Here is a 16,094-nt window from a genome sequence, read left to right on the forward strand (position 1 = left end):
TAACACAGTTTAAGAATTCTAAATCAACTTATGTCATAATTTTTTTGTTATAGGCATGCTGAAGTAATCATGGTCTAGATTAAATACAATTTTAACTATAATTTTGCTGAAAAATCTTTCACAAACACTGTTCCACGTTACAATCTATACAGCCTTTCCTATACATTTCAAATTATTTCTTGAGGATATCTACCACTATTTCAGAAGGATTACTAGATTACAGTGCATAGACAATTTTATGACTCCTGATATATATTATCAGGTTGTTTTTCCTACAGTTTGTACCAACTTAAAAGGTATAAGAGTTTTCAGCTTGTGACACTGTTACCACTGGTATTATCAGTATTTAAATTCCTTAAAATCTAAGAATTGAAAAATAACACAACTTTGCTTTCAGCTGTATATTGCTCTCATTATCAACAATGCTGAAAATGTGTAAGGCTTTAAGTAAAGTGCATGAGTTTCTGTGTGAGAAATTCTTCTCTTTCCTTTACTGAGACTCAATTCTATTCTACGTAGATGAAGTAGCTGAGTCAGATATGCAGTTTGAACAATGTAAGTAGATTTTATTTTATTTTATTTTTTAACATCTTTACTGGAGTATAATTACTTTATAATGGTGTGTTAGTTTCTGCTTTATAACAAAGTGAATCAGCTATACGTATACATATATCCCCTAGATTTTAAAATAATGACCACAAATAGAAAATGTAACTGAGAGGTAGAGACATAGGAGGCATGAATGTGAAATTAAACCCCTTATGTGAACATTCCAGAGTTACAGGATAAATCCAAGGCAAGGGTAATTTCAATACTCATTCTCCTGGAAGATGGACAGGAGAAAGAACAGCAAGAAAAACTGCAGACACAAAGCTCTAAATTCACAAGCCTGAAGATATCATTCACAAAATGCACAGAAACTGAAGATGAACATTTAAAAATATCTACTCCCTTAAGCAACATGCAATAATGTTCAATATCATTTTAATTAGTAAGCAATAGACCTCTTACTAAAGAGGATGTGAACTTTGTTGAAATATCAGTCACTAAAACTACCTGCTACAATATGAGTGAAAAGAAGCTGAGCTTGAAGATGATGTTCAACAAGTCACTCCCACTACTGAAACAAAGCTTAAGAGTGTGGTTTAAATGCTGTTTCAATTTGCTCTAAAAAACTGTAAACAGTTAACTTATCACATCTCCACGCTTTAATTTCCAACAGACTAATAAAAAGGAAAAGTATCCCCATACTAAACCCCACCAGCTGTGGCATAACACGACATTGGTATATATTTTTTTAAAGTGTATTGATCAGTCATTAGAAGATTAAAAGTATTTGTTTTGTAAGAAGAGTTGTGGAGGGAAGAAGGAATTTAAAAAAAACATAGAGAATCTCCAATTACATACCTTACAAGATCTTAAAAACAAAACAAAACACACACTACTTTTAGTGAAAAAAACTACACGTTCACAAATAAATGTCTGTTTTGGCTTCTGGCAGACATTCCTTAATCATGGTTATTAATACTCTTGAAGAAATATATAAAACAGATTGACCACATGATTCCCTAGAGAAGAATTATCATTGCACATGCACTAAAAATCCAGGTATCATTTCTTTGAATGCAATAATGCCTATAGTCACTAGAATTAAGAGACCCTGAAGTCACTAACAACATTTTCAAAACTATTACTTTTATGCAAATAATGTCCACCTAACATAATGAACTTAATTATCTGATTTAATGTGAAAAAATACAGAATGCCTAGCATGTTTACTAGGTGGTATGTTCTTGAGAAAATAATTAGTTTTCTAACATAATAAGTAAATTATAAACAGGAAGATGTTGGACATTATATATAAACAAACATAAGAAGACTTTAAAAGATGGAGAGAAGAAGGCAGCACAGCACCCAAGGAACAACATGGTGTTGAGTGCCCTTTCTTCTTGCCTCATAAATTCCAGATTTGGGGCTGAAGAAGCCAGCAACCTGGAAACACCAATGAGCACAGACAAAAAAAGCTAAAACAAATAGACTACTCTCTAGCCAAAGGACCAGGAAAGGGACCACAAAGCAAGACAAAAAACTTTTAGACAATAATTGCTCTACTTCAACCAAACACCACAGAATAAACTGTGGCCCCAGTCCCACTGAGCTATTAGAAGGATTCAACCCACCTCCCATGTCTGTGGAGGTCCTTGGGGATCTTGAACTCTCCCCTTCCTCACCCAGGGAGGTATCAGTGGAGGCTTAGTGGGGAACACGGCCTCTTCCCCTACCTGGCAGTAACAAAAGTGGTACATCCACTTCTTCTGCCAGAGCAGTATCAGAAATAAGATGCAGAGTCTCATAACACAATACCAAAAATGCCCAGGTTTCAATAGAAATCACTCACAATACCAACCAAAAGGACAGGGCATGGGCAAGAGGGAAGTGGATTTAATTATAAAAGGGCAACTGAGAGGTCTTGTGCTGATAGAAATGTTCTATATCTTGGCTCATTAACGTCAATATTCTGGTTGTGAAGTCACAGTTTCGCAAATGTTATCACTGCAGGACATGGACAGCAACAGTATATAAACCAGAGAGATCATTAATCTGGCAGCCTCAACCATCAAGAATAAACTGGGAGGCAAGAAATTAACTTCTGAAGGTGAATGACCAAAATAGTTTGACACCTATATGTGCAAATTTAAACAAAGTACTCATAGAAGAATCTTACAAAATCAAATTATTTATTCTTCTTTCCCACACATTTCTAACAGGTGTGATTATATTTGTTTAGCTGCAGGTTTGCTTAGATGCACAAATCTGAGGAGATAAATACCTGCTACAAGGAAAACAAAGGCAGCAATACTGAGGCTCAACTGACAATATGAAAATATTGGGGATAATGGGAAGAAACAGAAAACTATTAAAAAACAGATCCAGACTAGATACAATGTGTGGTATTTTGGATTGAATCCTGCAACTAAGAGATTAGTGGAAAACTGGTGAAATTTAAATAAAGTCTGGAGTTTAGTTAATACTAATATACCAAAGTTGGTTTCTTAGCTTTGATAAATGTACAATACTAATGAAAGATGTTGATACTAGGGAAAACTGGGTGAAGGGTGCATGAGAACCCTCTGTACTACCTTTGCTACTTTTCTGTAAACCTAAAACTATTCCAAAATAACAAGGTTATCTATCTTTATGCCAGTACCATGCTGTTTTAATTACTATGGCTTTGTAATATATTTTGAAGTCAGAAAGTGTGATGGCACCAGCTTTGTTCTTTTTCAAGACTGTTTTGGCTGGCTATTCAAGATCTTTTATGGTTCCATATGAATTTTAGAATTGTATTTTTCATTTCTATAAGAAATGCCATTGGGATTCTGATAGGAATTGCACTGAATTGGTAAACTGCTTTGGGTAGTATGGACATCTTAACAATATTAAGCCTTCCAATTTATGAACATGGATATCTATTTGTTTGTGTCTTTAATTTATTTCATGAATGTTTTGTAAGTTTTCAGTCTACAAGTCTTTCATTTCCTAAGTTAAGTTTATGCCTAAATATTTTATTCTTTTTGATGCTATTGTAAATGGGTTTTCTTAATTCCCTTTTCAGCTAATTATTAGCATATAGAAAACACACCTGATTTTTGTACATTGATGTTGTAACGTGCAACTTTGCTGGATTCATTTATTAGTTCCAGCAGTTTTTTTTTTTTTTTTTTTGCAGTATGCGGGCCTCTCACTGTTGTGGCCTCTCTCATTGCTGGAGCACAGGCTCCAGACGTGCAGGCTCAGCAGCCATGGCTCACGGGTCTAGCCACTCCGCGGCATATGGGATCCTCCTGGACCAGGGCACGAACACGCATCCCCTGCATTGGCAGGCGGACTCGCAACCACTGCGCCACCAGGGAAGCCCTCCAGCAGTTTTTTTAATGGTGTCGTCAGGGTTTTCTATATATAAGATCATGTCATCTGCAAGAGCAGACAATTTTACTTCTACTATTTCAATTTGTATGCCTTTAATTTCTTTTTCTTGACTAACTGTTGTGGCTAGGGTTTCCAGTACTATGTTGAACATGCAGAGCAATGGAAATGAATAGAGAGATCAGAAATAAATGCACACATATAGAGTTACCTATAGATCTTCAATAATGGTGCCAAGAATGCACAGTGGGAAAAGGATACTCTCTTCAACAAATTGTGTTGGAAAACTGTATATCCATATGCAAAAGAATGAAACCCTCATCTTACACCACACATAAAAATCTACTCAAAATTAATTAAAGTCTTAAACATAAGACCTCAAACTGTAAAACTCTAGAAGAAAACATAGGGGAAAGGATTCATGACAGTGGCCTTGGCAATGATTTCATGGATATGATATCATAACCAAAATACACATGCAACAAAAGCAAAAACAAACAAGGGAAACTATGTCAAACAAAACTTTAAAGAGCTATTTTTAAAAAAGGACTCAGACTAAAAAAGTACATACCTCTGTGGCCATTTGGTTGGGGGACAAGCTGCCCTAGACACCTCAATTAGCTGACACAAATGTTCATTATATATACAGAATGTTTAAGCAGCAACACTTGCAAGCTCATTTTCAAAATGAGAAAAACTGACAACCCTAAGCTTTGAATGACATCCAAAGCTGATTTTTCTCATGTTAACGGCATCAGTAGATGCCATTAGAATACAGACTTCCAAGTTCTTGGTTTGTTCTCTTTCTGTTGCTTCCATATGCCTAACTTCCATTCTTTTTTTTTTTTTTTTGGTGATATGCGGGCGTCTCACTGTCGTGGCCTCTCCTGTTGCAGAGCACAGGCTCCGGACGCGCAGCCCCAGCAGCCACGGCTCACGGGCCCAGCCGCTCCGCGGCACGTGGGATCCTCCCAGACCGGGGCACGAACCCGCGCCCCCCTCATCGGCAGGCAGACTCTCAACCACTGCACCACCAGGGAAGCCCCTAACTCCCATTCTTGCCCTTCAAGAAAGCACATGATTATTTAAGAAATATTTCCTTTAAAATGGTTATGATAACATTAGGAACCTTATAACAGGTTTCAGTTATTAGCAGAAGATAACTAGCTAGAATTCCTGACTCCAGGGTTATGCTTAATAAATGAAGTGCTAAATAACCTGACTTACTTCAAAAGTACATACATTGGATTTTAATAAGCAAGTCCGGTATTCCCTGGTTCTGAAATTATTACTTGAAGACAGAACGGTTCTGTATGGTTCTGTACAGTTCAGAATGGTTGAACTGTGTATGAGGTCCTTCTGTTGGTAACTATATAGCCTTCTGACCTACAACAATTGACCCATAGGTGTTTAATCTTTAAAGTTGGTATAAGATTTTTAGCTCCTGTGGTGCTACTTACGAAGATGTACATTTCTTGTTCTTTGAGATTTTTATTCCTTAAAACTAAAATATAATTCACTGCATTAATCTTCAATTTCACCCAGAAGATACTCAGTAAAGCTGAATCTTCTATTTTTCTTAGGTTATGTGGCATATTGTGTAACTGCTCTCTTTTCAAGTCTCCATATAACCTATGATAATTTTCAGAAATTATTTACTGTAACATTTTTTCATATGATATTTTGCTAAAGAGAAAAAGTTTCCTGCCTTAGAAAAACACAGAAGATCTTTTAAAAAATAATATACTTTCTATGAAACCTGGTAGATTATGTATAAATACACTAGCTATGCAACAGGCCAAAAATATTAAAAAAAATTTTGCTTATAACAATGTATAACCATGTGGTCTTCAAAAATTCCGTAGTTTGATGAAAATATCTTTTGTTTAAAATTATCTTCTTCTTTGACCTCTGATTGTTTCACCATAGGTAACTCAATTTCTAAAATATATCTAAAACGTCTAAATTTCTAGAATCTCTTAGGATATAAACTCTTTTAATTTGGTGGCTTAACAAAGAGTTTGAGGCCTGCAGATGCCAACCAGAACCCACCTAATTAATAGGGCTTGGCAATGCAAATTTAGTCACTAACTACACCAAGTGTGAAACCCAAATTCCAAGGGAGCCACCTGAGATTTTTACTTTACTCTATTTTTAAATGTATTTTTATTTTAATCACTGTTGTGGCTGTTCCCTGAGGAATTTAAACTACAATTTCTATCTGATGAGCTTGTAAGTAAAGGAACTATTTACACTGCTATGTCTAGAAAGACTGGGACCCAGACTTAATGAAATAAAAATGACAGCACACGCCTACCTCAATGACAAAAACTTAAATTTCAACTTAGTTATTAGCTTGTAACCTACGTTTTCTGATACAATTATTATTCTCTCCACCAGTCCTAGACCATTACTACTTGGGTATTTTTACTCTAGTTTTAATTTTTTTCTAGTTATACCTTTCATAGGAGGGTGCATCAACTCTTTGCAAAGTAAGCTTAAGAGAAATGCAAAATTTAAACAATGAGCCCAACTATTTATTTCAAGTCCAGCTCTGAGGAACAGAACATCTGCTTATTTCTTCACATTTGTCTCACTATGGAATGTTCTTCATAAGAGCAATGAAATAGAAATCAAAATATATTTATATTTACTAAACTCCAAACACAAGCAAGGCATGTGCTAGGCACAGGCTAGGTCCTTCACCTATAGTATTTCCTTTAAAACTCACAATAAGGAATCTTAAGGAGGCAAGGGAGCCTTCAGCAATTTAACCAAAAATCCTTAAAGAACAGTGGTTCTCACCCTTGGCAGCACACTGGGAATCGTTTGTGAAACTTTTAAAAATGATGACATCGAAGTCTTACGTCTACAAATTCTGATTTAACTGGCTTCAGGCACGAGGATTTTTAAAAGCTCTCCAGGTAATTCTGATGCACATCTAAGTGTTACAGAAAAATTTGGAAAAACCAGCTTTGAGGACTAAGGTCTCAAGTGAACCTAAAAAAAACTCTATATTTTTACATTTAGTAAAATAAAAGAATACAGGTAATAGACTAAATAAAACATATGAAACTTAATTCCCATTTACCACCATCTATTTCTAGAAACTCTTCGGGGCTTCCTTTCTCCTTTAGTTTCAGTGAGGCATTTTTAAATTCCTTTTGCTTTACTTGTATGCATACTAGGCAATGTCAGTGTCTTTCTTTTTTTTAATCATTGCCTGATTCCTCCACCATCCCAAAGTTTAATGCCCTTTGACGTTTGGTTTTTGACTCTAGAATTCATTATCCAGTGGTATGTTTGTGTTTAGTTTTAAAAAGTTATTTTTTTAACATGTTAAAAGCATATTATTATTCTATTCCTATTTCAATAGAGGCTTTGCCAGGGATAAATGGTGAATTTAATGCTAGATTCAATTTGCTAAGGGTAATTTATATTTTTGCATCTATTTTTATAAATATAAAAATTTACTGTTTTTCTTTTTTCTGTTTCATTCTTTTCCTGACAATTCCCACAGCTTTCTAGGTTTTAGAATAGTTCAACTAGCACAGCATTACCTGTTCCTTAAATTCTGATACTACAAAAGGAAGAAAGAAAGAAAAGAATGAAGGAAAAAAGGGAGAAAGAAGGAGGAAAAAATGGGGGAGGGAGAGAGAGAAGGAAAGCTGCTGCCAAAAGGATGTCATTAGAAAAGTTAAACGCATTAAACTGTTTAATTGATAGTACATTCCAATAAAACCACTTGTAAAATGAGCATATAAACGTAACTGAGTACTGCGGGAGGGTGTTTTATTGTTCTTTTTTTTGAGGAGTGGGGAGGCAATTTAAAACATTTCTTCCATGGCTATTATACATCTATTTCTACCTGGTCCTAAGTTTTTTGTTTTTTGTACTTTTTTTGTAATTTATATTTTATTTAAAAATTGTCCATTCTGACAAGATTTTCCATTGATTAGCCAAGAGCTGCATGTATAACTCCTGAAGTTATATGTGTCCTTATCTCTAATATTGATATTTATATTCACTCCCCCACCCCTTGATTGTGGCTCACCAGAGTAGCAGCTCAGGGAGGTCAGGTGGGCAATGGAGTTTTTTTTTAAGCTCAGGTCCAACTCACAGTGGGACCAGTGGGTTGCCCATCTTGTGGCTATTTCCCAGTTCCAGAATGTATAATTGGAACACACATACTTGGCATCTGGAAGAATCCCCATATTGGGTTCTAGGTTTCCTAAGGCTGACTTTTGCTTTTTACTCACAACTTGAAATGAGTTTTGGGTTGATTTATTTTCATTCTTTCTTGTTTGATAATAACATTACTTAAGGCTATGTATAATTTAGTTGTACCCACATATTTTTATGTGTAATAATCTCAGTGGAGTATGTCACCTAATTAAAAATTGCAAGCCTCCTCTTTAAGATATCATTTTAAAAACTTTATGTGACCAATATTTTTCTCAACAATTGCTTAATTTCGGGTTTCACTTCATTGCAGTCAGAGAATATGACCTATACTATTTCTACTCTGAAAAACTGGAGGTATTTTTGTAAGCCTCGACTATGCTCTTTTTCTAAATGTTTTATGAACATTAAAAAAAATGTATGTTCTATTTATAGGGTAAAATTTTTATTTACAGCTACTAAATTAACTTTACTGATTATATTATTCAGATTTGTCACTACACAACCACTAGGAGATCCTCTTAGGTTCAACTTTACATAGGATCACAAGACTACTATAGGCTATCCTTAGCATCAGTTTACTCAGAAGGCCATGGGGATGACATGATATCGCAAAATGGAAATGTGTAGAAAGATAAATTTTGCACCAATAAAAATGTTATGATAATAGGTGTATTTTTAGAACCCTGCAAAAATATGCTGCCTTTTCAAATGACCATTTTCATGTTTTATGAAAGCATTTCTACTGTAAACCAATTTTAGCAGTAAATAAAGCTAATTTTACTGTGTAAATTAAGGACTATCTCCATTCAATTTCCAGCAACAGAGTTATCTCTTTACATTAAAAAAAAATCAATTCTAATACATAACTAAATTAATAAATAAGAGGAAGATACCCTCCTTCCAGTCATCTTAACATCAGAGTAAAATGACTATATAACAAATGACTATATAACAAAGTGTAACAGAATACTGAATTTAATAACATCAATGTTATTAAATTAGAACGGCCTGCTAGATGTCTAAATATGTTACCACTTAGCAATGCCTCTGATTCTACTTCCTACTGAAAGATATTATTAATATTCATGTTTGTCCAATCTGTGACATAATATACTATAAAACCAAATATGTGCCATAATACATTGATCCAATTATATGTAGTTTCCAGGTGATACAGAGAATGGAAAAGATTTATAAACAGAAACAGTGAAGAAAACTCAGATGAGATTTTCTATTTGCAATCTAAATGCTATCTTTGGATATGCTCAGTTTTCTGAATATCATTTATTTCTGTGTATAACCTTATTAAAGGGACTGAGAACATCAGAGTGAGCCATCTATAGGCAACACCAGCTCCCTTCTCTCTGCTTATTGCTCCAACTGCTTCTATGGTTCCAAGGAGTGAGATCACTGAGCAAATATTACGAGAATCTCTACTTTCCTGCTAAGATGCTCTACAAGGTCAAGCTATCAGGTGAAGGATCGAAGTGTAAGTGCTATATACAGGAAATTCCAAAAGAGACCTTTTAAAGCCAAGAACGTTTAATAAGGAGCCAGTCAGCGCCCTCAATCTACTTCAAAAACTGGGATTATCATTTATCAAATTGTAAACCATCAATAATTTATAAAAATGAAAGAATATGACAGGAATGAAAACTTCCCATTCTGACCATCTGCTGATATAGCAAATTAGAGAATTTGCAGTATTTTAAGACCTGCACTAATTTACTATTTCTGTGAAGGGAAAAACTGTTCTATGGCTGTTTAACCTACATTTGCTGGAGTACCTGAAATGATCTCATACATGATTTAAATTACATTGTGTGTTTACTGTAGTAGGCATGCTTGGCACAAAACAAAGGAATAACTGCACAGCAGTGCCTCCAGAACTGAATTATGTGTGGAAGTCAAGTGGAAAACTCAAAAAACAGCAACACTATGATTAATAAAGATGTAACACTATGATGTCTTTAGAAAACAACACAGTTCAAGCATTTCAAAATGTCTGTCCCACTATTACCTTTTAATGTTGGAGTTTATTTAAGTCTCAGAGAACCAAGCCTATCAACATTTATTTTGTTTACATAAAAACAGAGTAATCACAATCAGAATATCTACAATACCCATCCGATTTAAGACCATAAATGATCTTGTACCAGTCTCTGAGAATTACACTTGTTCTTTATTCAAGGAATAAATTCATAATGAAATGAAACTAGTAGAGTTTTAGAAGCAATTCATCAACACCTAGTTACCACAGGCCAGATCTTTCCTAAAAAAAGGTCACCCAAATCTCCAGTTCATGTTAACTGCTGATTTATACACGTTTAAGAAATTTGCTACCACTAGCATCTAATTCAATGAAAAGTTACTGAGAATCCATCTTGTACCATTCTACATCCACACCCTGTATGTAAAACGTGTTTGGGGGGTAGGGTGGAATTAAGGTAACAGGAAAATTAGTGGTGTGATAAATTTTTATATTAAATGGTAAAAAGCTGCTGCATAAAATGTCCTCTGGAATGAGGCAGCACTGTGTGTATGTGTGATGAAGGGAGGAGATAAAGAGAGAAGATGGGGGAGGTGAAGAGGGTGCCGGCAGACAGCAAAGAGAAGATATTTCTCTCAGGTATCCAGGTCAGAAGAAAGCTAGCTGGTTATGTGGTACATCCAATGGCATCGGTATTCACTGGGTGGAAGCAGTTAATCTGTAGTTACATGAATGGCGTAGGAAATGAATGGAGTAGGAAAACACTGTCAAGTTCTCTTAGCAAGCATAACATTGCAAGCCTCTCCCCAACTGTATGGCTAAGCACAGTCTCAAACCCTTTCTTACCAAAAGTTTTCTGCTCTATTTTTTCATTTACTGAGAAATTTTTTAAAAAGCCATCAGATGGTAAATTTCTTTTAAAATACATATATTGGGTTGGCCAAAAAGTTCGTTCGGGTTTTTCCAAATGAACTTTTTGGCCAACCCAATACATCTGGTCTACAATAAAAATAAAGGAGAATAGGATTTGCATGAGAAACACTGGCTTGATAACCAATTTAGTTAGAACATATAGGTATTCTGTAAAATAGCCAATAAGTGATTTTTTCCCCGAATAATTGAGTTTTACAACAACAACAAAAAAATGACGAAGTGAAAAGATCCCCTTTTATTTAGAGAAGCTCTTGACAGGATGCATTATAGTTTTTTTGAGTGGAACACAATTTTGTTTATAAAAGACAAAACCATTTATAGCATGCACTTATAGCTGTTCAGTTAAAAGAAAATCTGTGGATTTTTGGTGCAGTGGGCCCCACAGGTGGCAGCCTGTCAGGAATGATAAAAGGTAAGAGCTAATGGAGAGGCTGTATGGTTAATAGTTCTAGAGCTTATGGAAATGAACAAAGGAAACAAAGAAGAGAGCCTATAGTTTGACAATCAGTCACATTACATAATGGCCATTTTCTTAAAGAAAAAAAGTGAACATCTATAAAATTCATATGTAAAGTATGCTAAGGAATTATGAGACAAATATCTATACAGATAACTTTAGTTCAAAGGAAAGAGAAGAAACAGTTATTAATAAGCAAGGCCTTCTACCCATGAAATGTGAAATGTAACAATGAAAATGTGGACATATTTCTGGAATTCAGGGTTTATACCCTAATTCACAAAATTTAAATGGTATCTGAAGTTTCATGGTCCACTGTCATTTATGCAATCATAACAGATGAATAAGCAAATTCGTGGTAGAATATGGTTGTACAACCATCTTCTACAACACAATCTGACCAGGTCACTCCTTTGATGACAACTCTTTAACGGCTCCCTATTCCTACCAAATAAAACCCAAATTCCTAGCTTTCTATGGCTGCTGTATCAACCACAAATTTATTACCTTCTAGTTCTGTATATTAGAAGGCCAGAACAGTCTCACCGGGCTAAAATCAAGGTGTGTCAGCAGGGCTGCCTCCCTTTCTGAAGCCTCCAGGGCAGAATCTGTTTTCTTGGCTCTTCCAGATCTAGAAGGCTTCTTCCTCCATCTTCAAAGCAATAGCAGGTTGAGTCTTTCTGACACTGCATCATTCTGACCCTCTCCCTTCTGCCTCCCTCTTCACTTTTTTTTTTTTTTGCGGTGAGGGCCTCTCACTGTTGTGGCCTCTCCCATTATGGAGCACAGGCTCCGGACGCGCAGGCTCAGCGGCCATGGCTCACGGGCCCAGCCACTCCGCGGCATGTGGGATCTTCCCGGACCGGGGCACGAACCCGCGTCCCCTGCATCGGCAGGCGGACTCTCAACCACTGCGCCACCAGGGAAGCCCTCCCTCTTCACTTTTAAGGACTCTTGTGATTACATTTGGCCCACCTGGATAATCTCCCTTATGATCAGCTGATTAGCAACCCTAATTCCACTTTGCTGTGTAACAAAACATAGTCATAGATGATACAGCATATTCACAGGCTCCAGGGACTAACTAGGACACGGATATGCCTGAAGATGAAAGAGATTATTCTGCCTACCACACTTATCATATGGTATACCAGGCCCTCTACAACCCACCTTTTTTTTGACACACAGTAGGCAGCTAAATAAATGTCTGAGTGACATTCCTGCCACTACCCACAGTTCAGTGAAATAAAACAAAGAATTACTTGTCCTGAGTATTGCAGGATGTTTAGCAGCATCCTTGGCTCCTACCCACTAAATGCCAGTAGCACTTCTCTGGCCTTGTGACAATAAAAAATGTCTTTCAGACAATGCTGTAAGTCCCCTGGGTGGGGGGGGCAAAATTACACTCAGTTGAGAACCACTATTAAACAAGGATCTACTGTTTGTACGGAAAAGTAAATGTAAACCTACTTAATTCACACAATGACATAAAGCCATTTTGACTAGGGTTAAGAAAGTCATCAGTTTCTTCATTTCTTTCAGCTCAGTAAGAAAGTGTGGGGAAGAAATTAATTCTCGTTTAAGTTAAAAGACAGTTATAACTAACACCTGGATAGTTTCTAGAACAAAATCTTTCCTCTTTTATATGTTTTTATTTTAAAGTAATTTATTTCAAGGTGACAGTTCCTGAAAAATCCAATGACTTATTAATATGATCTTCACATAAATAAGTACAAAATTGTGCAAAGCTGTTTTAAATCATTTCACTTTGCTAGGGTTTATGTAAAAATGAATTAGAGTGGCTAGGATAAAATGAAATCCGTATCATTTAATTTGTAAATTCTTTAGTTAACAAATCCTCTTTCATCAGAAGTGATATTTTATTTGTGAACATATCACTTTATACAGGAGAATTAAATCATTTTAATTGTTTTAAATTAATATAAGTGGACATGTTCTTTCTCATATTTTCTTCATTTGACTCTGAATCATGGTAGCACACCCTAGCTTTTGGTATAAGCTATGTCTTTATTCACATCACACAGTTAGGGTGAGACAACAAAGAAGCAATTGCTTCCAATGCACTGCTCAAAAGATCTAGCTGGAGTATGTATGTATGTATGTATTAGACTGATCTAAGGAATATTCTAAAAGGAAAATAAATCTGCAATTCTTAGCATCAAAATAGCCAGTCTTATGCCTCTGACTTTCAAACAATACAGTTTTTGCTGTTTTCCAGCGTAACTCTTTCCCACTTCAGACCAAGGTAATTAACAATTATTTAGTAAGTGTTCAGTTTACCTTAAAAGTCATATTATGGTGAATTTTCAAGTAAAATATCCTTAGAAACATCATTATGAGTATTAAAACACATTGTTAGGCTACAGTAATTAAAATAGGCAGGGTTACAGACTACAATTTGGAGTTCTGAAATAAATCCATGTTAATCTGGCAACAGAGAATCTGATTGATAAAGGTGGCATTTCAAAACAGTAAAGACAAGACAGGCTACTGATTAATTTTGTGACACAAGCCATATGTGTATGTATGTGCATGTATGTATTTATATATTTATATACATATATATATACAAAAAAAGCTGATGCTCTACTTCACTCCTTTATCAAAAAATTTCCAGTTAAAGATTTAAATGAAGTAAGCCCATAAAAACACAAGAAATGATTTCTTAAGAGTGGGGTAGCCATTCCAATCACTCCATAAAACCATACACAACAAAAGAAGAGTTCGAAAACAAAGTCAAAAGCCAAAAAAATGCTGTCAAATTAAAGAGATGAAAACAACTACCACGGAAAACTCAATATACAGTGATGATCTCTCAAAGAGGAGTGCAGATCTGGATTGATCATGTCCTCAGAAGATAGCACTTCATCTTTCAGAAAGAGGGTCAAATGAAGTGAAAAGAAAAAAAAGCCTCACGGATAGCTGTGAGGGGGAATCTGAGAACTGAAGCAGAGACAATTTGCAAAACTGTACCCAGGACTCACAAAACAGAAAAACTATCCTAAGCCATGACATGCAAGACAAGCAATCTAAACCCATACTATTTTACCACAGTTCATTTAGATCCACGTATTCCAAGACAAGAAAACTGACAACTGATCCAATGGTAACTGCATTGAACTCGTGTTAAAGGTAAGACCAATGACTGACCCAGCAAATTGACTGGCTTACAAATTCTAACCAATCCTTGACAAGACCATTCTGTAACTAAACTCCAGCTCCCAATGTGTACATTCTCCCTTGTAGTAACAAGCTAATAAACCTAACTTTGTTCCTAGTTTTAGATAGATATATAGACAGACAGATAGATAGATAGATAGAAACAAAGATGAGAAATAAGGGCTGATTTCTTTAATCTATAAACAGCTTGTTCAGGTTACTGACTGTCGCCTAACAAACTAGTCCAAACTAGGTGGCATAAAATAACAACTATTTTTTAATGTTAATGGAGTCAGTGAAGCCATCTTGGAGTTGGAACTACCTGAAGAGTCACTCACTCATGTGTCTAGCAGTTAATGCTGGTTGTTCTCTGGGACTTCTGCTGGGGAAAATAAGACCTATGTTCTCCTTGTGGATGCTTGGGTTTCCTTACAGCATGGCAACTGGCTTCCAAAAATAAGTGTCCCTAGGGAACAAGGTGGAAGCTATATCTAATGATCTAGACTCAGAAGTCATAAAGCACCAGCAAGCCTGACCAGTTTCAACAAAAGGAAATACAGGCCTAACATCTTAATGGGGAAGAATGTCAAAGTCACATTTTAAGAACGGCATACGGAATGGGAGATATTATTATGACCATTCTTGGGAAACATAATCTGTCAGAAAACTCTTATTTAAAAGCAAAAAAAAACAAATAAAATTTCTAATAGAAAAATATAAGTCATTCATCAAACAAAGGGATATAAATGAGCTACAAGCATCTGAAAAAGGCTCAGCCTCACTCATAATTAGAAAAAGTACATTAAGCAACAAATTACCGCTTTCTAACAATCATATTTTCCAGGGTACAGGACAACTCATGTACCACCACTGGGCACATAAATTTAAATTGTTAGTTGTTTTCCTTGAAGTGACGCGCTTACTTTCGAGAAAATGCATGCCAAATGCTCAAGTCTGAATGATATTTATCTTTCAGCTGCTCTTCCACTTCCACATTCAAGTAGCGTTCATGAAAAAGGTTTAATTCAGCTCACAACTCAATCACAAAGGTACTTTTCCTCAAGACCAACCACTGTCAGAGAATATTCCCATTTTGACACAGAAAATATTTAAAAGTTGAGCACTCAAGAGTGGAGATATATGAAAATTAATAATTTGTACTATGTCATCAAAGACATTCTTAAATGAAACTGGAGCTTTAAAAAACAAAAAAACTAAGTGTATGGTAGTGGAGAATATGATGACTGCTAGTATAGTTTGCTGTCACTGACCTTATTAATGCTGAAGTGCCAGCAGTTATACCCACCACTGGGTACAAAACATTGTTTTAGCACCACCAGTACAAATGTTCACACAATGAAAAGGGAAATAATATCTTAGTATTATTATGAAATCATTATTATTATTATTATGAAACAATAA

At 35.5% G+C, this 16,094-nt stretch overlaps 1 protein-coding gene across 8 annotated transcripts in view; it reads right to left on the reverse strand.

Moving 5' to 3' along the window:
- IPO11 (importin 11) overlaps positions 1–16,094 on the reverse strand; it is a 263,491-nt gene that overhangs the window by 49,476 nt on the left and 197,921 nt on the right. The window contains exon 30 of one of the 8 annotated variants that reach the window (XM_049707904.1): positions 3,808–4,990. The exons of 6 other annotated variants lie outside the window; for them this stretch is intronic. In XM_049707904.1, coding sequence (XP_049563861.1) covers positions 4,973–4,990 — 18 coding nt within the window. In that variant the 3' untranslated portion in view covers positions 3,808–4,972. Of the gene's footprint in view, positions 1–3,807; positions 4,991–11,741; positions 12,145–16,094 lie in introns of those variants that run through there. One more of the 8 variants, XM_033437897.2, reaches the window with a different exon arrangement.

Source organism: Orcinus orca, chromosome 3 (genome assembly GCF_937001465.1).
Source record: "Orcinus orca chromosome 3, mOrcOrc1.1, whole genome shotgun sequence".
Classification (NCBI taxonomy): Eukaryota; Metazoa; Chordata; class Mammalia; order Artiodactyla; family Delphinidae; genus Orcinus; species Orcinus orca.